This window comes from Clarias gariepinus, chromosome 8, assembly GCF_024256425.1.
Source record: "Clarias gariepinus isolate MV-2021 ecotype Netherlands chromosome 8, CGAR_prim_01v2, whole genome shotgun sequence".
Taxonomy (NCBI): Eukaryota; Metazoa; Chordata; class Actinopteri; order Siluriformes; family Clariidae; genus Clarias; species Clarias gariepinus.
The window spans coordinates 32,277,466-32,301,103 of record NC_071107.1 but is presented as its reverse complement, the minus strand read 5'-3'; the positions used below and the strand labels follow the sequence as shown (position 1 = coordinate 32,301,103).

Sequence of the window (23,638 nt, the reverse complement as noted above, 5' to 3'; positions counted from 1 at the left end):
GATGTGCCAAAAAAACAAAAACAAAGTGTGTTTACTATAACAGCACATCCCGAAGTGGACTATTGTACTTATGTAAAATAGTTCTTATTGTCACTTATGTCAGACCAGCCATAACATTATGACCACCTGCCTAATATTGAGTAAATTCTCCTTTTGCCAACATAAAAGTAATGCACTGTCTTCTGACTTTTTATCAGAACCAGCATTAATCTGTTCAACAACTTGATCCACACAAGCTCTTCCATTGGACTAGTACAGCCTCAGTACGCTCCCCATAGCTGGAAGTTGAGCCATGTCAATTGGACTCCTTTTTTGTTCAGTAGATGTTTCACTACTAAGTCTGAAAAAGCTTGTGTGAGTAATAAAGCATATCTATAAAAAAAGGAAGTCATCTAAATGACATGATTCAACTTCCAGATCTTCACCTGGATGGCTAAGAATTTTCACTTCGCTCCCCATGTGCATCACTAAGCCTTGACCATCTTGTCTCTTCACCGATTTTCCTTTCTTGGATCACGTTTGGTAGGAACATCCCACAAGAGCTGCGGTTGTGGAGTTGATCTGATCCAGTCCTCTAGCCATCACAATTTCGCCCTTGTCAAATTCTCTCTGCCCAATTTTTTTTTTCTGATTACAACACATCAACTTGCTGTCCACCAACTTCCAGCCTCCATGGTAACAGAGATATTCTAACTGTAGATATTGTGAGAAGCCATAATAAATGTTTCTTTATGTTAATCATAAAAATCCTTTATAACTTTAAAATCACACATTTACAAAGACTTGAAAGAGCTGTTTTCATGACAAAATATACAGACAGTTCAAAAACTCTAAAATGCTTATAAGCTCTGTGAATCTCCTTCTTTCACACTACAAGATAAAACCTCTTAACATGCAGGAAATAATAATAACAATAGGTTACAGCTGTATAACAAGACCGAACTGTTTCACAAATCCACAGCATCAAATGTAGCTAGAAAATGATAGAAATCTGTTTATTAACTTTTATTAAATCCACATTACCCTGTCTACAGACTATAAGAACATCTTCATCTTAAATACTGCTTATCCTATACAGGGTCGCAGAAAACCTGGAAATCCCAGGAAACTTCAGGAAAATGGTGGGGTACAACCTGGACAGGGCGGCAATCCATTGCACCATGCCGCCACAATAAGAACACTGAAATATTTGTGGGTGTTGTCTATGCCTTCAAGCTCAGAAAGAAATTTAAGCTCTTTCTCTCTGTTTCTCTCACAAACACACACAAGAACTGGTGTATATGCACAGAATTTCAACTCAGGTATTGAGTGTTTTACTTTTTGATTCGATTCAGACCTTGTCTCTTACATCGTGGGCTGCATCGTACCCTGTCAGACTGATTTTGACCTAGGACTATTTACTAGTCCTGATATGTCTTTTCTACATTCTTTGGAGCTCCCATCACTGGCTCTATCACTGTGTGGCACTGTCTACCAGTGATGTTTAATAAAAATAAATAAATAAAAATGAAACTTATATTTTAATATTTTTCTAATATCATGCAGAGAAGGGGAAAAAAAGACAGTCTTTAAAAGTGATGATGACAATCTGGGAAGTTACTCGCAATAAAAAGACGCCGAAGATTTTGTAGTTGATGGAACAGAATAAACTATGTGCCTATATACAGCAATGTCTTCATAAATATCGTCATCTTCGTCTTCATCATCCCAATTACTATAACTAAGGAATTATTATAAATATATTTGATATATATATACCATTAGCAGCATGTTATGCTGGAACACAAACTTATGACATAAGCGCCTGATGTGTTTCGTCGTACGTGTAAGTTTAAGTAAACACTGTGACATTCACATTCCTATGTGTGAAAGGATGAAGTGGTGCATCTCTGGGCGGGGAGGCCCTGGGGCTGGGAGTGCTGAGCCTGATGCGTAGTGTGGTCTGCATTTGGGTGATCCAAGCCCGGAGTACCCTCTTTGACCTCAGTGTCTAGCTGAGCCGGACATTCAAAGTGCACACAGTGAAAGACCTTGAGAGAGGAGGGAAACAGGAAAGAAGAGCAGAAATTAATCATTATTATTATTATAGAGTAAGCTCAGGCATAGTGATATTTTCTTTAACTTGTAAAGGTAGAGTATTTATAGCACAAAAAAAACTTGTTTCCAACCGGTTTCGAATCAGTGGACTTTTTGCGTGTGAGGCGAACGTGATTACCACAACACTACAGAAACAACTTATTTATTCCTCTTATACTACATCAACTTCCCATAGAAACTAATTTATATTAAGGTTATCTGTTATTAAACAAATATTATATAAATATTTTACCAATATTATAAAATGTCTAACTATGAACAGTGGTTCCATCACCAGCCCTATTTATTTATTTATATTTAAGAAGAGAAAAATGCAACTTGAGGTGCTCCTGAGAAACTGTCAAACAAGACAAAAACAAAAAGAAAGCGTGACCTTTTTCCTCACCTCATTAGCCGTGTTGTGCGTCCCCACGATACGAATGAAGGAAGCTGGCTGTCTCTCAATACGCAGAGTCTGCCATGACCTATGCAGATAAGTCAGACAGAGCTTGGGTGAGACAAAGCAAAAAATTCACCCTGAACTATTTGCATATTAACCTTTAGAATTAATGTGCAATCTGGACTGGGGTCCAATATAAATTTTTGTTCAAGAAATATTGAGTTGACGTTCTTTAACACTAAATTTAATTTTTTTTAAATCTGCGTCCTGTCTGAAGGTTGTTTTAAAAGCAGGAAAAGTATTCAGGTGGCTAAATATCTTTAAAATGTATATGTTGGCACCTCTGAGAGGCAAATAGACCTAGAATAGTCTTACAGAGGAGTAGATAAGTGTATGTGAGTAGAATACAACTATATATATATATATATATATATATATATATATATATATATATATATATATATATATGCAAAACAAAATCCTGTTTCACTTTAAGATTTGACCGTAGCTCCCTATCACAGTACAGGTACGAACCATATAACGTCTGTTCATGCATCAAATAATCACATATCCATTATTTGTCCCTTAAGGTTTTAACACAACAGGATGGAGTGCATGTGCATCTCTTTTTTTTTTTCGGCACAAATCGATCGACCATGTCTCCATCTTTCCAGTATTGTACTATTATTCTGTGTGTACCTTTCTTTAAGAAATATTACCGAAAGGGCATCATAGCTCCTAAATGAAGCAACATAAGGGCTAGTGATCGCAGGAGCAAATGAGGAAATAAAAAAAAATTATCAAACTAAAGTAAATCTAACACAACACTCACACTTCAGTATCTCATATAGTTTTTAAGTTTACAACATGGTTTTTTAACAACACCTAAATCTGACAATGTCTTGTTTCACAGAATAGGCTGTCAATAACGTTAAAACACACATACCTATAGTTTAATTCTGCTGAAGTGACTGCAAAAAGTCTTTTCTCTTGGCTTTAAAATTCTCCAAAATATCCTCAAACACATTTAGTTCACTCACAAAAATGTGATAGCAAGAAGCGGTGTGACTGACTCGTCATGTCGTGGTTTGCCAAAACCGTGGCCATTTAAAGTTTAAAAAATCAGGTTAAATAGTGATTTTCTTTCAATTAAAGGGCTTGTTTACAGAAAACTTTGTGCGGCAAAGAAAGATTATTAGAAAACAAAAACCCAATGATTTGCAGACACAAACTGTTAACATTTATGAGACACACACTTCTATTGGGACTACCTACTTAACCTTGTAAGCCTGATGGTGTAGACAAAACTATACAATATGGGTTTACAGCAATGTGGGGGAAAAAAAAAAAATCCCACCTGCATGGAACGCGAGTCCGATCCACCACTCTGACCCAGTGCTGCTGATTAGCGGAGAGTTCCACATAGTAGCTGTAACTTCGCTCGTCACAGTCCCACAACAACAACCTACACACACACACAAAGTTATTTGACAGTGAGAAACAGACAACCAATTCTTTATTATACATCTTATGTATGCTAGTGGTCAATGTTTATTTTAATCCTGTTACTTAATCACATGACCTAATTTTTTTTTTGTTTAATATTGTCAAATAGAAATCCGACAGTGCGCATTTTTCCAAATATTATGCTTATTTTATATATATATTACATTTATATTTACATTACGCATTACAAATAATATTACATTTCATACAAATAAAGCCCAATTCACATTTTTTTTCCTTTCTGCATGTTGTATTGTTTTCACGCCAACTCAGCCTCAATTCTTCGCAGAAGGTGAATAAAAAGCCAGAAAGGAAACAAAAACCTTAAAAAAATTATATACTTCCCCAGCAAGATCCTGACCAAATCACAGACGTACTGATTCACACAGGACTAATATTATCACAGGACCACAGTGTTCGTCAAAATATTGTTGGTCATTTGAGGGGGAATTTTTACTTTAAACATGGCTGATTCGTACGTGATTAAGATCACAGACAACCTCCGCTATTATTACAAATCACACAAGGGGTGTGTGTGTGTGTGTGTGTTAACCTTAATCTCGGAATATAATGTAAACAACCTCGCTTAATTGTGTACTATTTTGGATCAGCTATTGTTCATTATAGATCTAGCTTTATGATATAATAGAGTGTTTACCGCATCGCTTTCTAATCATTCTTTTTGCTTTCAGTTTTCAGCTTTCTCCCTTTGCATCGTTGTATGGTCTATCATGATATTACCCAGCACTCAAAATACTTTCAGAGCACTAATTATATTCATTTAAAGGAAAGATATGGTGGATTTTGGAGATGTTTAACTGAAAATGAATGTACAGCATGTCAGTTCAAACCTCATGGAGCTGAGCTGGTAAGGCTGGGCGAGCTGGATGACGATGGCACCGGAGCCCAGCTGGTGACAGGTGTATCCCGAGTCCCAGTCGTAGTGGCTTGTGTCTCCGTTCAAAAGGGCGTTTCGGCAGCGGCTCACACCTTCCACCACGCTCGCGCCTGCCTGCACCGTCGCTACATTCTCACTGGGGACTAGAAAGATGTCAAAGTCATTTACAGTAACCACAGGAGTCCATATAAAACTAGTTTTCACTATACAACTATGTGGCGGACAAAAAAATTTAGCTGTGGATGAATTAATCTTATTTTTTTAATTGTCAAATCAATAATTTTTAATTTAGGTACACATATAGTACATTCTTTTATATAAATGTGAATCACGTTACCCAGAAGGCCATTCTCCAAGATAAAGGGTCGCTGAGTGTACATGCATTCCAGAGCTACTAAATGGAAGACCTTGTTGACCGTGTTATGTGTCCCCACAACACGGATAAACCTGTACAAAACACACAGTCTCTTAATATTGCACAAGCCGAAATTAAGCTTTACTGTGCCAAATTACAAATTTCATTATCTCTTTATTATAAAACAAGTGTCCTGTTTGTTATTTAATTTAATTTATTTTATTACTATGAGCCAAACTTCTGCTGCAGTGCTAGTCCACAAGGTGGCAGTCTTTCCTTAACAGAAAATAACACAAACCTGCAGACGCGGGCTTGGAAATAAAGGTTCTGCCAGGAGCGACACAGGAACTTGGAATGATCCACCACTCGCACCCAGTCTAGCTCGTCCATAGACACTTCAATGTAGTAGGAGTAAGATCTGAGGAGGGAATAATTCTAGTTAAATTAGACAAGTTTACTTTCTTTTATAAACCTGATATTATTGTTAATAAAAGGATAAACTAAAAATACCACAATGAAATATAAAATATAAGAAGCATTCATGATTTAAAAGGAAAAAAAAAAAGAAGAAAAAATAGTAAGACTATTTTAAGATTTTTTTTTTTCCAGAGTTATCTTACCTGCTGTCTTTATCCCAGAGCAGCAGACGGATGTGGTTGATGATGGACGGCTGGCCCAGACGGATCTGGATCCCGGCGCTGCGTCCATCCTCCTCTATCGGGTGTCTGGTGAAGCCGTGGTCCAGGTCGTAGTTCTGAGTGTCTCCGTCCAGCAGAGCCGACTTCAGCTCACCTTTCACTACAACGGCGCCGTGTTTCATAGTGGCTATGTTCTCTTCTGGGACTATACAAGCACGCGCACACACACACACACACACACCAATCAACTTATTAAAAAAGCATTAACGGCTCAAAGTACAAATGTTTGTTATGTATTTTCATTGGAAAAACAAGAGTGTGTACAGATGCATGTATTCATGTACTGGTTTCACATTTCCATATTCAAAGTTAAACAGCCACAATATGGACGAGCTCGGCTCGTTATCTGATTTAACAGCGTCTAAAATAACAGCTGTTTGCTCTTAAACAATACACCCTAAGGTATAACAAATACCTATAAGCACAGTGATGAACCATTCACTCGTGTTCCTGGAACGGTCAAAATCTTTACAAAAGTGGCTTCTCGAAAGACAAGAGTGCATAGATTTTTAAACAGGCACGAACTTGAGCTTGAGGTCAAAGAAGGTGAAGAACAAACAAGAACGCAGAGAGCATAGAGAAGTGACTGTGGTACTTGAGCTCTGAGTGCTATCTTTACTTTTGAGTTTCACTCCGAGACTGTGATGTTTATTCGACCCTTCAACCCTACGGAAGGTCATATAACAAACTCCCCTGACGAGAATTTAAACAAGAGTCTGGCTTAACATGTAATAATCACATCACACCAAAAACTTGCGATCTTTCTTTGACCTAGGAAGCTAACATTCCTTAACCTGTTCTAAATAATCGTACAGCTTAACCAAACAGTCCTAACACACACTTCCTACAGCTTTCAGTTTTCAGCCAGTCTGATGCTGGTGTGTAACTGATCAATGAATCTACACTCACACAAATGTTGCGCCAGACAAAAAGGAAATTATACAGGATAGCAAATAATCAATCATATTTTAATCTTAATGAAAGTTCGATTGTGATCATGACATAATAAAAAATTTTTTTTTAAGTAGTATGTTGTAGTTTCTCTCTCCTGACGATCGCAGCAACATCGGCCAATCGCAAGCATCTGTGGCATCATGTACTGTATGAGCAAGAGCACTACGCTGGTATGTGTCACCTTAAGAGCAGCAGTGTTACGCGAAGGAAGTATGTGTTAGCCCTCACCCTTTCTGATTGGTAGCCGGGAATTGGTACGTAAACAAGTAAAAAAACAAAAAAACAAAGCCGCTCGTAACATTTCTCAAATTTACGTACACATCTACTCCTTGTTTAAATTTTTTTATTTTAATAAAGCAAGCCATGTTTGACTGAAATGTTTTTACTGGCTTCAGGATGGTGCTTCCACTATCAGCTCTAAACACACACTGATCTACCACAACCATACTGGTTTCGGTTTCCCTTTGTGCCACAGGGGCAGGTCTAACCTCTCGAGCGTGATGGGGCCTCTCTGGATCAGACTTGTTTGTCTGGTGCATGATCGGATTAGGATCTGGGAAGTTTGGGATCTGGGCAGGTCAGCAACCTTGGGCACTTTTGTGTGTACTGGGCTGTAGTGCACTGGTTGCTAAGTCTTAGCTAGCACTGACTTTTTATGGCGATTAGTGCTACATACAGTGCTACAGTGCTAGTTTTTCTCTGGGATGGGACCAGACAGGCTGCCTGTTGATCCTTGTGAGCATGTGTGAGCCTTGACCCTGTCACCAGTTTACTGGAATATAATTGATAATCGACGTTAATGTTATGGCTGATTGGTGTATAGTGCTTATACATCTCTAAAAGATACTTAAAAAAAACCTCTATCAAGCATGTGATGATCTCGATGTTAATCTTATGTTTTACAGCTGAATCACTCCGTTTGGTATCCGTACCATCTAGTCTTTACCATCAGACCATCAACAGAAGAATAAGAACAATAAACAAGACAGATCATACGATTAGGACTGACGCAGAACCGAGCATTATTTGTTTAAAGACTTACCGAGCATGCCGCGGTAGTTGAGCTCCATGTCCCTCCTCTCTGAGCGCGTCTGGATGGCGTCGAGCAGTTCGTCGGCACTCAGGAGCCCGGAGGGCCGGACCACGTTCAGCATTTCGGACAGACTCATTAGGGGGAGTCGCACCGCCGACATCACCTCGCGTGCGCCGGGTTCCTCGCTGTTCTGTTTGCACCAGCGGCACAGCGCCTGGAAGATCTCTCTCTCACTCGCAGCGAACGAGTCTCTCTGAGCTACTGTCAGCAGGGCAGACTGAAAGAGAGAGAGAGAGAGAGAGGAAAAGTTAGAGAGGCAAAAGGTGTGTACGTACATCCATACGTCCAGTGTCAGCTATAATTTAAGGGCCTCAGGATGGACTGGATTTAATTATTCAAAACTTATTGGGTCTTGTTCTTTAGATGATGCAATAGCACACTGAAATGTGCTCAGTACCAACATGTTATGCACTTTGGGCAGATTTTTTAAATTAGTGTTTTAAAAGGATTTTATCACTTTTATAAAAGTTCAGGTGTATTTAATGCATAAGAAAATAAAACGTATAACCACATCAAACAAAACGCAAAGATACGAAACACACTGTTGTGTGTTGGACAAAATGGACAAAGGAAAATGCAAACAAAAAGTAAAGTGTTGCAGTTCCTCTATAACCATACACTTTAAACTATTCACAAATCGACAGACTGCACAATGTCCTGTATATTAGGAGCAAATTATTTCAATTTGTTTATAATTATAATGAAATCTGGGAATACAGTATATTAAATCTAGATATTAATTATAATATATTTTTTCTTCATAATTTAAAGTGAAGTATTATTTAGATTTTTTTCTCTACTATAAAAAAAGAAGAAAATATGGTTTGTAAATTGTAAATAAATCAATAACTTCCAAATGCAGAAAAAATATACATGTAGATGTATATACCGTACCAACTTTAGACAATTTTTTTTTTTTTTTAAGAATCGTGATACTTACAGAATTGCAACATAAATCGAAGCATCAACTAGGCGTACTGATATTACTGTGTCAGAAGATCACTGTCAGTTCCCATCTTCTCTAATAAACCCACACAGTATCAGTCAAACAGTTGTAAACTTCGGATTCGTTCCCGATTTTATTTCTTTCTACACTGTTGAATGCTAAAGGGGTCCAAAATATACAGTAATCTATCTCCTTTGAACAGCTGATATTGAGATTTTTCCGCTACTTATACTTTCTAAAACCTTCGTAACGCCTCTAATCTGAGGTGTTGGTTGTTAATTAGTGATTACAGAGGCTAGTCACTCTAAATGAACTTCTCCTCTGCAGCAGAGGTAGGTTTTGGTTTTGCTTTCCTTGGTCATGGTCTTCATGAGAACCAGTTTTATCATGGTGCTTTGATGGGGTTTGCAAACGCACTTGACAAAATACTGTTCTTGTAAGAACTCTTCCAGAAAGGCTGACAGTCATGTCTTAAAGTAACAACTGACTGTTATTTTATAGTTTTGAAATTTCGAATGTTTTTCGAGAATATAGAAAATAAATCACTAAAGAACTGAAAACAAACTAAAAAAATCAAATAAAATAAAAATACACTAAATTAGAAGTTGCGCCCTAACTGGTACTGTATACACACATTCATATACATTTCACCTGCATTTGAAAATTATTAATTTATTTAAAAATTTTAAAGCCTATTTATACCTCATGTTTTATTAATTTTTTATAGTAGAGAATAAAATAATACCCAGAAACCGGAGTACCCAGAGGAACATGCAAACTCCATGCACACAGAGACGGGAATCGAGCCTAGCCGGGAATCGAAGCCGGACCCTGGAGGTGCAAGGCGACAGTGCTAACCACTACACCAACATGCCACAAGCATACAGTAATTCACAATTATTATTATTATTAGTAGTAGTAGTAGTAGAATCTGCATGCATTGTACAGCGAGTCTCGTCCTCGCTTACCTTGGAAAGTGCGAGAAAGCCGTCGGACTTGAGCACCTCCACTGCGTGCCGGTCCATGTAAGCACAGCATGCCTCGGCCAGACTGCTCAGGTGGTACAGACTGGCCACGTCGAAGATCAGACTTACGTTCTGTGCGTTGAGCAGCGTGCGCAGGTAGTCACAGGTGGAGGCCTCTAGGGGCTGGAGACCGTAGCGGTGCGCCAAGCCCAGGAAGTCCAGCAGCGTCTCCTCTTTGGCTTCGCTCAGGTTGGCTCTGCCTGTGTAGAGATAACGCAGGAGCATCGAGAAGGCTTCCGCCCGAGTGTCCTCCAGACGGACCTCGGCTTGTGGCTGAGACTCCCTCATGCCACCATACAGCAGAGCTCTGATTATGAAGGGGAAACAAGTATAAATATACACCATAATTAATGAGCAGAGATCATTAGTTGTGTTTAGCCTTCGCCAGAGCAAACACCTGAAATCTCATCTACCTAAAGTACTGACAGCGAGCAGCCAGAATGACCCTGTGAGCAGGAAAGCGCTTCTCCTCCACCAGAAAGGTGACGTCGCTGTATTCCTCATCGGGCACCAGCGCCGCCAGCTGCTCGGAGAGAAGGTGCATGTGGTCGACCTCAGCCGCCGAGCCCAGCGGGCGTAAAGGGTGACTGTCGCTCATGGATGCCAGTTACAGCACATCTGTATTAATAAAAACAAAACAAACAAACAAACAAACAGAACATTTATGATTCTTCTTTCTTTAGTTTGTAAAATAATAACCGTGTATAATTTAAAACCTTGGGGTTAAAACCAGACATTTATTTATAATAAACAACTATAATCGCTAATAAACTATAAACACTGATGTGATACACAAAGTTTGTCTTTTGGGGGGGGGGGGGGGCGGTTAATATTAATATTTGTGCTGGGGTACAAAAACGATCAGATTTAATGATACAACCACATTGTGAAAATTGTTAAACCTTCATGCTTAATGAAATAAATCCTAATGTTATGTTAGTTTTGTGAAACACTTATGGGCGGAGCCACATTATGGAAATTACTATGGATTAGGATTTCGCCCACCCCATTTTGCCACCCCAGTAAGGTCATGGGGTGGCCATTTTTTATGGCCACCCCATAAAAAAGCCCTGCCTACACCCATCCACAGAAAACACACACACACACACACACTGGGGATGATTTCTCTTTTTACCCCAGACTGCTTGCTCTGTGTACAGTCTAGAGGAATCAGGGTTCCTTTTAGAAGGGATTTACTTCAACATGGCAACCAAAACCGAACCCTGGAACAAGCGCATCCATACACTCCCACATCGCATCAGAGCGACATCATCGTGTACGGCTATTATCCGTCTTTTTATGCAGGATATCCACCTCTTTTCGGATAATTAAGTTCAAAAGAACAAAAAAACCCAAACACATTTAGTTCTTTTTGAAAAAAGCAAAGCTAAATAGATAAGATTAGTTTTTTTTTTAACCGACCGCATTTCGAGTTCAGGTGACCAATTGTAGCCAATAGGGTTCTTGCATGATTTGACAGACAGCAAATGTTCTTATTATCAGCCAATCACAGCGCAGGTGGCGGGACTTGCCAAAATACAGGTAGGAAAAAATAACCTAATTCACCATAGTTTCGCGTTTAAATGTATTATTGAAATTAAAACAGAACATATTCTCGCTGGTATTAAGAAAACCCAAACCAAATGGTTTAACCTAATCAAATTTGCCGGATTTACTCGAGTTTAATTTAGCATTTCAGCTGTCTATTTTATCCACGCGTAAATATGTAAATAAGCGCGCGGTACTCACAGAACAGGAAGCCAGGCCGTGTCGTGTGTTTAGTTTAACTCCAGCTCTGTAAGAATCAGTAGATTTTTGATAGAGCTGATTAAACGCTAGCTCCGAGGAAGGACAGGTTCATTATATGTTGCTGCGCCGAAAGCCGAACAGGATGTTTTCAGAGAAATGGCGCAAGTTGACAGATTCAGCATATCGCCCTCTTGTGGCGAGGAGCACAACTAGCATGAAGGCATTCTGTACCGCTACCTGTGCAAATACGTTAATGCAGCCGCCATATTGAAAAGGGCAAGACTGGCTCTCAATGGAGGGATGGTAAAAGCCTTTGTAGCTCACTTTCTTTTATAATCTTTCTTGCATTGTATGCTTGGTTATGGAGTGTGATATTGCTGCGTAACAGCATGCATTCATAAAATTGAATTGAATTGAATTCACTAACCACTTTATTCTGGCAAATTATTCCAAGGTTAGATCTGCAGCAAATTTTAAATATAGGCAATCCATCCATCTACTGTGGGAACCCGAGTCAATGGTGGTTACTATTGTATTTATTCCCATTTTTAAGACCATGATAGGCATTTAACATTTTCATACACTACGGGCAATTTGGGAACGCCAGTTATCCTAATCTGCATGTCTTTGGACTGTGGGAGGAAACCCGAGTACCTGAAGGAAACCCACCATGCACACAGACCACGAGGGGGAAATACTGGTGAAGCTTGAGTAAAAAAAAAGTTGAGTAACAGTTGAGAGTTTTACATGATAGTTGTATAAATAGCTTACCATAGCATCCTAGTATACCCCCTATATACATAAAAGAGAAATTCAGTTTGGCCGGTCAGTGTTTGCACAGGTAGTTTTATCATGGGTTTTCCTCACTGGATTAACATTAGGCTTCTTCTTATTACTATTTTTCCTTTTTCTTCTTAGTTGTTTAACGGTGGTTGGAATCTAGTAGGTTGTAGGTCACACTCTCTCTCAACTTTCCGGCCTCTTAAAGTTGATTTTCCAGACCAGCCTTCCTTAAAACGTCAAACATCATCCTTCTCTGATCTTGTCTTGTCTTGTTCTGTGTTTTAAACTCTTTGTTTCCTTTAGTCGGTATTTCCAAACACTTTTTCTTTCTCAGTAGCACTTAGCATCTAATTGGTAGGTTGCATCCACCGCCACCTATAGCACTCTCTCTCCTCAGACTCCCTGTCCTTAAAAGCTGACTTTCCATTGTAGTCTTCCTCACAAACAACATTAAATGCTTTTTACTTTCCCTAGTTCTTGGAGTCATGCCACCATATCTACCCTCCCCTGCACGAGAGCAGAACATAATAGAGCACTATTGAGGGCTCTGTGTCTAATTCATAGCCTGCTAATTAATATACTTTCTCTTTCCTTTCCTTTGTCCTGTACTGAATGCAAATGACTTGCTTTTGGTTCATTATTTCACTTGCTGTCTTGCAAAGAATGTTTGGTTATGTAGTGCTGATATTACTGCACAACAGCATGCATTTACCAACCACTTTATTAGATGGTACTCTGGCAAGTAAATACAAGGTTAAATTTGCAGCCGCTCTTAAATATAGACTATATTTGGCTAATAATTAAAAACGTCAAGTAACAATTTACATTTTTTTTCATATTTTATAAAAATGGCAACCAAACAACTACCTGGCAAAAACAGAGAGATTTTTATATATGTATAACGATAGATAAGTAAACAGAAATTTTGGCCGTGTTTGCACCGGTAGTTTGGTTACAGGTGTCCCTACCTGAATTAACAGTAGGCAGCATAATAATCAACTTTTTTGTCATACTGTGAGCACCGTAAGTACACAAGGCAGCGTCATCTACAGCGAAAACACGTGTCAGGGTCTAAACACAGGAAGAGCCGCAAGTAAACTCTAGTAACTAAATTGCCACTTGTGAAGGATATTCTTATTGACGTAAGTCAACTTATTGATTGTGAATAGTTCTGGGAGCATCAGTCATAATTTTTACACCCATACAGATGCCTTTGTATTTATATTTGAGCAAAAAAGACTAAGAATATTTGAAGTTAAAACCTTCAACACTATCGCAAAATGAAAGGAACCGTCAACTTTGTGGAAAAATGTGGTCAGTTTAAAAAAAAAAACAGAGCTATGTTTAATACACACAATGTCATGAGAACTCACGAGATTAAGATTATACAGCTGTGTGGCTGAACCGTCAACTTTGTGGAAAAATGTGGTCAGTTTAAAAAAAAAACAGAGCTATGTTTAATACACACAATGTCATGAGAACTCACGAGATTAAGATTATACAGCTGTGTGGCCATAGGAAAACCACTTGTTAGTGAGACTAATTAGAAAAAAAGCTTATGTTTGTTAGGGAGCATAAAGATCGAGCTTTGGCGTGATGGAAAAAGGTCATGTGGTCCGATGAGTTCAGATTGACACTATTCCAAAGTGATGGTGTGACGGGGTAAGAAGGGCAGCGTTGAAGCGATGCACCGATCATACATAGGAGCCACTGTAGAAGCCTCTGGCGGCAGTGTTATGATCTGGGGTTGCTTTGGTTGGTCTGGTCTAGTCTCAGCAACACTAAGTGGCAATAAAATGAATGTACTGAATGACCAGGTTATCACTATGGCCATTCCATGGTCCATCATCTATGGAGTTTTTCTTCCCTGATGCACAGGTATATTCCAAGACACAGACTTTGAAAGAGTGGTTCTGGGAGCATGAGAAATCATTTTCACACATGAACTCACCCCCCGATTGTACAACATTTTATATTTGAATGCAACATTTTATTTAATTTTTTTGGGCCAGGCAATGTTGCCCAGTAAATTTTGACATCCTACTTCATTACTGAACCAAAAACCGTAGTTTGTTTGCTTTAGTCCCCTCATACCTACTATATATCTTACTTTTTTTTTTTTTATCTTATGATTAATATTCATTCATAATAACTTGATTAAATAAATATAAATGAATCCAACACAGCGGCAGTGGGCCATGGCACTGATTTCTTTATCTTTAGTCATTTTAAAATATAAAAAAAAATTCTGAGCACCTCTTAAGCATTTTAATAAAGACTGATATGCAAATTATGTTTCCCACCTAATTCCTACTATGAATAATTCCAGATTAGGGGTTTTAATTGAATTCTCTAAAATGATTAAATCACATTTAAAAAGAAAAACCCAGGCATCTGATGAACAGTAATTTGTTTTATTGTCCACATCTGCTATTAATTTAATAGTGACAATATTTAGAAGAGGGATTTATTATAAAATATAATCTTTTAAACAAAACAAATACAGCATGAAACAATATGTAAACCAATGTAAACGGACATGTAAGACTAGAAACCTCAGTATTTAAGTAATATTTGTAGTAATTTAGTGTCAGTGATGAGTTTCTAGGTAAAGCTCATGGCCTCGTCTCGGCTGTTTCAGTTGTTCAGTGCCGGCTGTACCTCGCACCCGATTCGCCAAGAAAATTCATAAAACTACAGTTCTGGTCGTCATTCTCTCACATTTCAAAGGATTTCTTTGAAACCTGTCTGTGGGCTGATCACACGGCCAAGGTGACACCTTTATGAAGTGATGGACACCATGCCGTTAGGGCTCAGAATCTCAATCCAGTAACCATCCGGGTCCTGAATGAAAGCCAGCCCCTTCATTTTACCTGAAACGGAGACAGAGAGTGAACAAAAAAGAGGGAAGGAGGAAAAGATAAAATATTACCAAAAATAAGTAGAATGAGAAAAAAAAGAAAGCATAAAAGTGATTGAGTGAAAAACAGAAATATACAATATAGCAGAAAAAGAAAGTAGGAGACAAAGTATAAAAAACAAAAAGTGAAAGAGAAAGAATAGATACCAATGAAAGAAGAGAAAGTGAGAGAGATTATTTAGCAGAAAGAAGAAATTTTTTAACCATGTGAAAGAAAGAGGATGTTAAGAAAAAAGTTAATAAATATCAATGAGAAAGGAAAAGATTAGAAAAAGAAAGAAAGTTAAAGAGAATGTTAAAGAGAAAGGAACAAATAAAAAAGGGGCAAAATACATTAAAGTGAAAAAAGGACAAAAAAGAAAATATGGTGACAAAAGATACAGTAAAGGAAAGAAAAGTAAAAAAAAAAGGTTTAGTAGAAGCAAAGAGATCATAAAAAATATATAAAAAAGAGAACGTAAAAGAAGACTAAAAGAAAAGAGTGAAGACAAAAAGAACTGAGCAAGATACATGAAAAAAGGCAGAATGAATTAATAGGCAAAAAAGACAAAAAGTAAAAGTATAAACACAGAACAGCACATGCATGTATAGAGTGAATGTGGGAGAAACACACCATCATCTGGCTTTTTGACGAAGTTCACTCCTTGCTCCTCAAACAGCTTGCAAGCAGCGTGAACGTCTGGTACAGCGATTCCTATGTGTCCTGGAACAGTAAAACACGTCATTCATACACAGCTCTTTGGCTACTCCACAGGAAGGAAGGACAGACAGACATATGCCTCAGAATCTATATAAATAAAAGGATCTGCTTGACATTAAACAAGAAGTTAAGTAGAAGGAAAGTTATAAGCAGTTTTGTGCCAGATTACATCACAGGATCCAGCGCTGTTTTACAAAATGACATGATAGTTTACCGTGTATACACAAAGTATGCAGAAGGCACAGAAATGACCGTAATGCATCTACCAGCCGGCACAATCCTTAATACACACACGAAAGCTCTACTCATCATGGCTTACCCCCCCAAAAAAAATACACTAGGAAAACTGAACCTTGCACCAAAATGTTAAGTAGAAAATAAGTTATGAGCAGTCATGTCCCAGAATCTGATCAGCTCTTTTTCTACATTTTATCTTCTACAAACTTCTTACCCGTCGATGGGTACTTACACTAGTAACTTTATATGCACAATTAAAATTTTACATTAAGTTCAAGGTAACTAAACACTTTAACAATTTATAGACTATCGAATGTTACTTTTTCATTTTCCACTTTTAAAGTTTATGGGAGCTTGGTGCAACACAGACAGGATTAAAGCGTGGTGCAGACAGACGATCGGCCGGATATAAACATCGCTTTGTGACATGAGATTAAATAAAACGGTAGATTAAATAAAATTTAATAAAATACTTCTATTAGTTTTTAATATATTAAAATACAGATGCCTGACACAAAACAGACCTATTCAACAGACAATTATCATTATTGCTAGTGAATAAAATTGAAAAACCATGATGCTCAAAAGGATCTAACTGAATCAAATGGATGCTCTGTCTATAATTGACAGTGCTAGTGTATACCGTGAAACCATTTTCTGACTAAAGTGTGAATTTGCTTTAACTAAGAAGTTGACCAAAGTCAGGGCTCACCAAAACCTCGGGGATCTGAGTTTCCGTTGTGGTAAGATAGGTTTTCATCTGTCTCCGAACCCCAGTTACTACGAAAAGAAAAAGAAAGAAGAGAAAGTAAGTACTAATAATTTTAAATCCTAAAAAAAAGTTAATTCAATTATCAATTGTAGCCCATTTCTTACATTTGTTGTCTCACTTCAAAACAAAGCATTTGAACAATAAAAAATAAGTTTAAAAAGAGTTAAACTTTTTTACTGTAATCTCTGTTATGTCATCCATCACAATTATTACTTCTAATTACTTCAATTATTAAACAAATGTGGCTGATAATTCACTCCTACCACACGGGGATGAAAATGTATGAGTAGGTCAGTGTACCACCAGCACACTGACTTAAACCTCAACTTGACAGTGAGGGCGCGAATTGCATGGCTGCGAGCACGTGGGCAGCTTCTAACACACACTCGTGGTGATTTAAGACTGGTGCATGTGTGATGAATGGGTTTGAGACTAATTTGCTCCAAGTTTGGGAGGAAAAAAAAAAAGATCAGCGGCTTTTAACAGATGCAATTTTTATAATGTTAACGCATTAAAACGCATAAAACATTTTTGTTGCGCAAACTCGTAAGCTTCTGTGGTCTGTACAAAAGACCGTTTATATCTGAGGCTAATCGAGTCATTACCAGTCACAGCCAGTCAAACTAAAAAAACAGCCAAATTCTTGTCACTGGCCGAACGACAGGTTTATCTATTTTATAAATATAAAAATAGTTTTTTAAAAAAAGATTTGAGTCAATCAACTTTGGAGGACCCCCCCCATATCTACTGGTTATTATGACTGTTAATGAACACTGCTAACCATCTCTCACACTTGCGCACGCGCACGCACACGCACACACACACACACACACACACACAAATAGCTGGAGGGACTATCCATAGTTACTTTTCTCCTACTCCTCTATTATCGCTCACTGGACACTTACTGGGTGAGCTCGATAGTGGCTCGGCGTGAGAAAGTCCACGCTGTCCTCTCTTTGACGTCAGTTGGAATTTCTTTTTTATCTTCAAAACCCAGAAAGTAGAGAGTGAAGCGCATGGAGGGGAAATCGAATTTCTGAAGCAGGCTGTAAAACATAAAAAATATATATTTTTAACAATTCAGGCAAGCATACCTCTTTTTACACAATTACATTTCACTTACAACTAATAATGATTTAGCAGGTTTAACTGAGTACTACTCTAAATAGCAGACACATACAATCAAAAAGCAGCTCAATTAGATTTTTATAAATATGGAAAAGGACAAATTGAGATTCTATTGGCATAAAAGTAGCATCGGTGTGTCGACCAAAGTTAATTTACGCGATATAAAAATCATGTGACAGCCTGTACGCCAAGGTTGGCGTAAAGCCTGCGGGGGTAAAACTACGCGGATGTCAAGAAGCAAGTTTAAACACGTTAGGGACCATGAACAAGGTTTGAATCTTCATTAGCAGTTACATTAGAAGTGTGCGATACAACATGATCATCATGTCTGATGGTAAAGTTGAACTTAAATAATATTATAATTCAATCGAATTAAATTCAAATTTATCTGTATAGTGCTTTGGACGTTGTTGCAAAGCATTTGCAGAAATAAACATTCTGAATATTAATTTAATAAAGTATAAATTTATAGTTTTATCAGTTTGTCCCTTATGGAGTGAGCCAGAGGCGACAATGGCGAGAAAAACTCTGATACAACATGAGGAAGAAACCCTAAGAGGAACCAGACTCAACAGGGAAACCAGACACCAGACAGTGTGACCATAAGGAAAATAAATCCCTTCTATAATTTTGTGCTCTTAGGTTATTAAGACTATTAATATAACATAAATGAGAGCTGGTCCACAAGACTGCAGGAAAGTGCGCATTTGCAATAAAATTGTTTTCTTTACCATATCCTGCTCCAACTTTTTACCTTCCCATCTCAACAACCAGCACATTAGCAGATTGCCACTGACATGTTCATTTACTCAGGTGTTAAAATAAAAAGTGTAAAATGTTTGACAGTCTGTTTACCACAACACATATGTTGTTTTAAAGTTGTAATATTTAATTAAAAACGGTGCGTGTACAAATAACACTGAGAAAATGCAGAACATTATTTCAAAAAAAATATTCGAGCCACGGCCTTAGCAAAAGTGTACAAACTCTTTGAGACAATCTGTTTGTGGAAGAACTGTGGATTTCCTGTTCAAATGCATGTTTGTGTCTAGATGGGCCTTTTATCAATAATTCTATTGATTAATTGTTGTAGATCCTGGGGCAGAGCTTAGTCAAAATTATTAGGAAAGGGGGAGGCGCCACAAAATTCTGCTACATCTCAATATTAAATTCCAAAATATCAAACAAATATATATATTTTTAAGTCAAACAAACAGATCTTACCCAACATATCTTTAGATAAGAGCATTACTAAAAACACATCTTTGTCTTTAAAGATTCTGTGTCTGGACATAAATTCCCAAAAACTATTGAGGAACACCATGGACAAATAAAGGGAACCTTAGAAAGGAAGTAAAAATAAAGCCCAGACCAAAATGATGCTCCTTCGTTTAAATTGACCAGATGGAGGATCAGAACTGGCAGCCAGCTGGAAGGGCTAGCTTACGAAAAACGTTTCTTATAGACATTTTTTTATTCACCACTGATTCCTGGATATAATTAGGATGACTTGAAGGCACTGTGTTTTGTTTAGTGGTGACTTTTTACTCTGAACAAATGAGACACACCGGGTTTGAAGGCGAGAAATATTAGGTTTTTGCAATAATCCCATGTTGTCAGTTTGCTAATTGGAACACAAAAGGTAGATAAAATAGATGGCTGGTCATTTACATTTTTTTTCGTTCCTGATTGCATCGTGAAATGCTCTTGTGTCACTTCTATTCCTTATCTCTATAAAGTAAATCTTTAGAAAGCTTTGCAATGGCAAAATATAATTAATTCATTTATTCACTGCTGTAATAACAACATAGCAGAATAATTAATTTAACTACTTCAATTACTTCATGAACAAATTGCTTATGTAAATAAGTAGAAAATCAGGATCCACAACATTCCAGAGAAGCGAACCGCAAAAACAGCGGCACTTACGTCATCCCCAGGATGCGTGTGTAGAAATCCAGCGATTTAATCGGGTCCTTGACTCTCAGCATCGTCTGCTGCATCATGAAGTCCTTAGTCATCAACAAAGTAAGAAGTTAAGATTTTAAGCATTAATACATTGTTAAAAAAAAACACACACAATAAAAATGTTATACACATCAAATAACTGTAACCACAATCAGAACCGCTTGAGGGCAAGTCAAATTATGAAAGCCACTAGAACCCGAATTGTATGTTTGTATGTTTTTAATTAGTCCTGTTGCATTCATTAAGTAGTTAGGTGCTGACTAAACCACGCCCCAGTGGGTGTGAGTCATCCAAAAAACAAAGTAAAAAAAAAAAGGACAAACTATTAAAATTTGAGAATTATATCCTAAATTATTTCTTTCCCCTCTATATCTTTACATTGATCTCAAAATGTATAAATATAATATAAGACTAAGGGACAGGATCTAAAGAATGAGTAGACACAAATTTCTAAACGAAAAAAAAAAAAAAACCCACATGATGAACACAATGTTCAGAGAGATAAGCGTGTGTTTAAATTACTCCTGCATTGTTTAAACTTGTATTTAAGCTTACCTTATCAAATGTATTGACTTCTAAGATTTAAATACCTAAAATATTACACACAAAATGCAGTGCAAAATAAATACAGCTGGGGCGCCAAAGTTTCCTGCTTTAGTGTTTTTAGATCTTTTTGTCAGATGTTACTATGGTATACTGAAGTATAATTACAAGCATTTCATAAGTGTCAAAAGCTTGTATTGACAATTATATTACTTTTATGCAAAAAGTCAATATTTGCAATGTTGACACCTCTCCCCTAAGAACCCCGCCCCCGCCCCAAGAACTCTGCAATTTGCCCTGGCATGCTGTCAATCAACTTCTAGGCCACATCCTGACTGTTGTCAGCCCATTCTTGCATAATCAATGATTGGAGTTTGTCAAAATATGTTTGTTTGTTTGTTTTAATTAACCGCATGCCTTAAGAATTATTTCTGTTGGTCTACAGAGTTTCCTGTCCATGAACATAAAATATAAATGTTTTGTTCCTCAAGCCATGGATGGTAGCGCTCACCTTCATGCTATTGGACTTGACTTTATTAAGGGCAGCAAAGAAGGCTCTCAAAGTCTCTCTGATGAACCCCCTTTCCAATTGTTTGGGGCAACTGGAAAAAAGCTTGTCCGGAGTAGAAAATATGAGCGCTACCATCAGCCAACAGTAAAGCATCCTGACCATTCATGTTTAGGGTTGCTTGCCAAGGGAGTGGGCCCACTTATAACTTTTCCTAAGAACACAGTCATGAATAAAGAACGATACAAAAACATCCTCTCAAAGCAACTTTTCCAGGGAGTTTTCAGCAAGAACAGTTTGGTGACGAACAATCTCATTTCCAGCATGATGGAGCACCTTGTGATAAGGCAAAAGTTATAGCTCAAAAAACAAAACATCGAATTTTTGAGTTTACGACCAGGAAACTCCCTAGATCTTAATCCCATTGAGTTGTTAATCCTCAAGAGGCGTGTAGACAAAAAAAAAAATTCTGACTAACTCAAGCCTTGATTATGGAAGAATGGACTGCCATCAGTCAGGATGTGGCCCAGAAGTTGACTGACAGCAAGCAAGAGCGAATTGCAGAGGTCTTGAAAAAGAAGGGTGACCACTGCAAATACTGACTCTTTGCATAAACTTAATGTAATTGTCAATACAAGCCTGTGACACTTATGAAACGCTTGTAATTATACTTCAGTATAAAGTAGTAACATCTGATATATATATATATATATATATATATATATATATATATACACACACACACTAAAGCAGCAGACTTTGTAAAAATGTATATTTGGCTTCATTCTTAAAGCTTTTGGCCACGGCTCATATATCAAGCACATATATTACAGTTACCTGTGACAACACGCATATTGCTTAAGTTTAATAGATATAAAAAGTTTGTGGCAACTTGATTGTAATTAAAACGTGTTTGGTGCTCCATTATATCTCTTGATTTTGCAGAATACATTTTGCTTATGTGTCTTTCTTTCAACTCCTCCAAAATATATAGCTATAAAATGATTATACATGTTTGGTTATATCTTTGTTGTAAAATACAGTATAAGCTCGTTGCGTGACGTCATCTTTACTGCTTAAAAACCAACCGCTGTTGATTATGACTCAGCTAAACAGCTGCTATAGGTGTATATGCTAATGCTAGAACATTAGCAAGCACCACATTATTTAGTGTTTAGGCAACGTCCTTTAAGTTCAGTATTTAAACATTTTCAAGCAATACCCGTAACTGAGAACCTGCTATCACCTGTTATCACCTGGCTAAGCTAACGTTAAGTTACACACGGCCTAGCTTAGCACTTCTACCTCCCTCCACTAGCACTTCAACGTTACCTTAGTGATCGGGTTTCCCTCTTTACAAGCGCCTGTAGCGGCTTCGTCTGTCAGTCCATGGTCGGCCATTATCGCTGCTCTCTCGGGTCTGAAGAAGAAACACAGTAAGCGGCAAAAGTCTGAAAGTTTAGCGGGAGAGGCGCAGGAGGAGGAAGGCTTGGCCGTCAGACAGGTGGGCGGGTCAACAGAAGCCCTGTCAACTCAGCCAATCACAGCGCGCCCCGCCCCCTGGCACGCTTTATACTGCAACTGACTGAGGATATGTTTCATATCATTCATAAATCATCAAACTCTAGAAACTTCTGATCTATTTGCAGACAGTTTCAAGAGCAGAAGTATAAAAAAAATAATAATAATTCAACTGACCCCTTGAGTTTAAAATATTATTTCATAATCCAGCTTTTCACACAGCCTGGCCAAAAAAAAACAAAAAAAAACTCACAAACTCTAAGATTTCATTCAGTCACCTTTAGCTTTGATTGCAGCACACATTCTGATGTCCAGTTCATGTGTGAAAATCATTCCTCACGCTGCCAGAACCACCTGGAATATTGCCTGCGCCATCAGAGGAGAAATCTCCATAGATGTGTTAACGTCTGTTCATTCAGTACATTCGGGCCATCAGCTGACTTCACTTTATTGCCACATAACATTGCTGAGCCTAGACCTGACCAACTGAAGCAACCCCAGATCATAACACTGCACCCTGAGGCTTGTACCTTGGGCACTATGCCTGATTGCCTCATAAAGGCGCTTTTATTTTTACACCAGTGCACCCTGGAATAGGGTCAATGTTAGAGTTTTTTTTTTATAGTTCTCTCTATCTTTCTTTCTTAGGAAACTTAGGGCACGAGGCGGGTTACACCCTGGATGCGGTGCCGATCCATTGCACAGCACGCACATGCACACGTTCATATACACATTACAGCCAACTTGGGAACGGCAATTAGTCTAACCTGTATGTCTTTGGACTGTGGGAAGAAACCTGAGTCCCTCAGGAAACCCACCAAGCCCGGGGAGAACTTGCAAACTCAATGCACACAG

General features: G+C 37.9%; 2 protein-coding genes across 3 annotated transcripts; both read right to left on the bottom strand.

Annotated features, from left to right (window-relative positions):
• Positions 1-990: 990 nt before the first annotated feature.
• Positions 991-11,843, bottom strand: btbd9 (BTB (POZ) domain containing 9). Of its 2 annotated transcripts, none has more exons than XM_053503029.1 (11): positions 11,701-11,843; positions 10,365-10,569; positions 9,895-10,258; positions 7,930-8,197; positions 5,856-6,078; positions 5,534-5,653; positions 5,218-5,327; positions 4,834-5,023; positions 3,834-3,941; positions 2,483-2,561; positions 991-2,030 (listed from the first exon to the last, which is right to left on the bottom strand). In XM_053503029.1, the coding sequence occupies exons 2-11, from the start codon at positions 10,547-10,549 to the stop codon at positions 1,860-1,862; spliced, it is 1,818 nt and encodes a 605-aa protein (XP_053359004.1). In that variant the 5' UTR covers positions 10,550-10,569; positions 11,701-11,843; the 3' UTR covers positions 991-1,859. The 2 variants fall into 2 exon arrangements, with proteins under 2 accessions (XP_053359004.1, XP_053359005.1); XM_053503030.1 differs by having other exon boundaries at positions 10,021-10,258.
• A 3,040-nt stretch (positions 11,844-14,883) lies between these two features.
• Positions 14,884-22,775, bottom strand: glo1 (glyoxalase 1). The gene is made up of 6 exons (XM_053501329.1): positions 22,595-22,775; positions 20,173-20,255; positions 18,021-18,161; positions 17,053-17,120; positions 16,017-16,106; positions 14,884-15,356 (listed from the first exon to the last, which is right to left on the bottom strand). Exons 1-6 carry the CDS (start codon positions 22,661-22,663, stop codon positions 15,265-15,267), a joined length of 543 nt encoding a protein of 180 aa, XP_053357304.1. The 5' UTR covers positions 22,664-22,775; the 3' UTR covers positions 14,884-15,264.
• Positions 22,776-23,638: the final 863 nt, after the last annotated feature.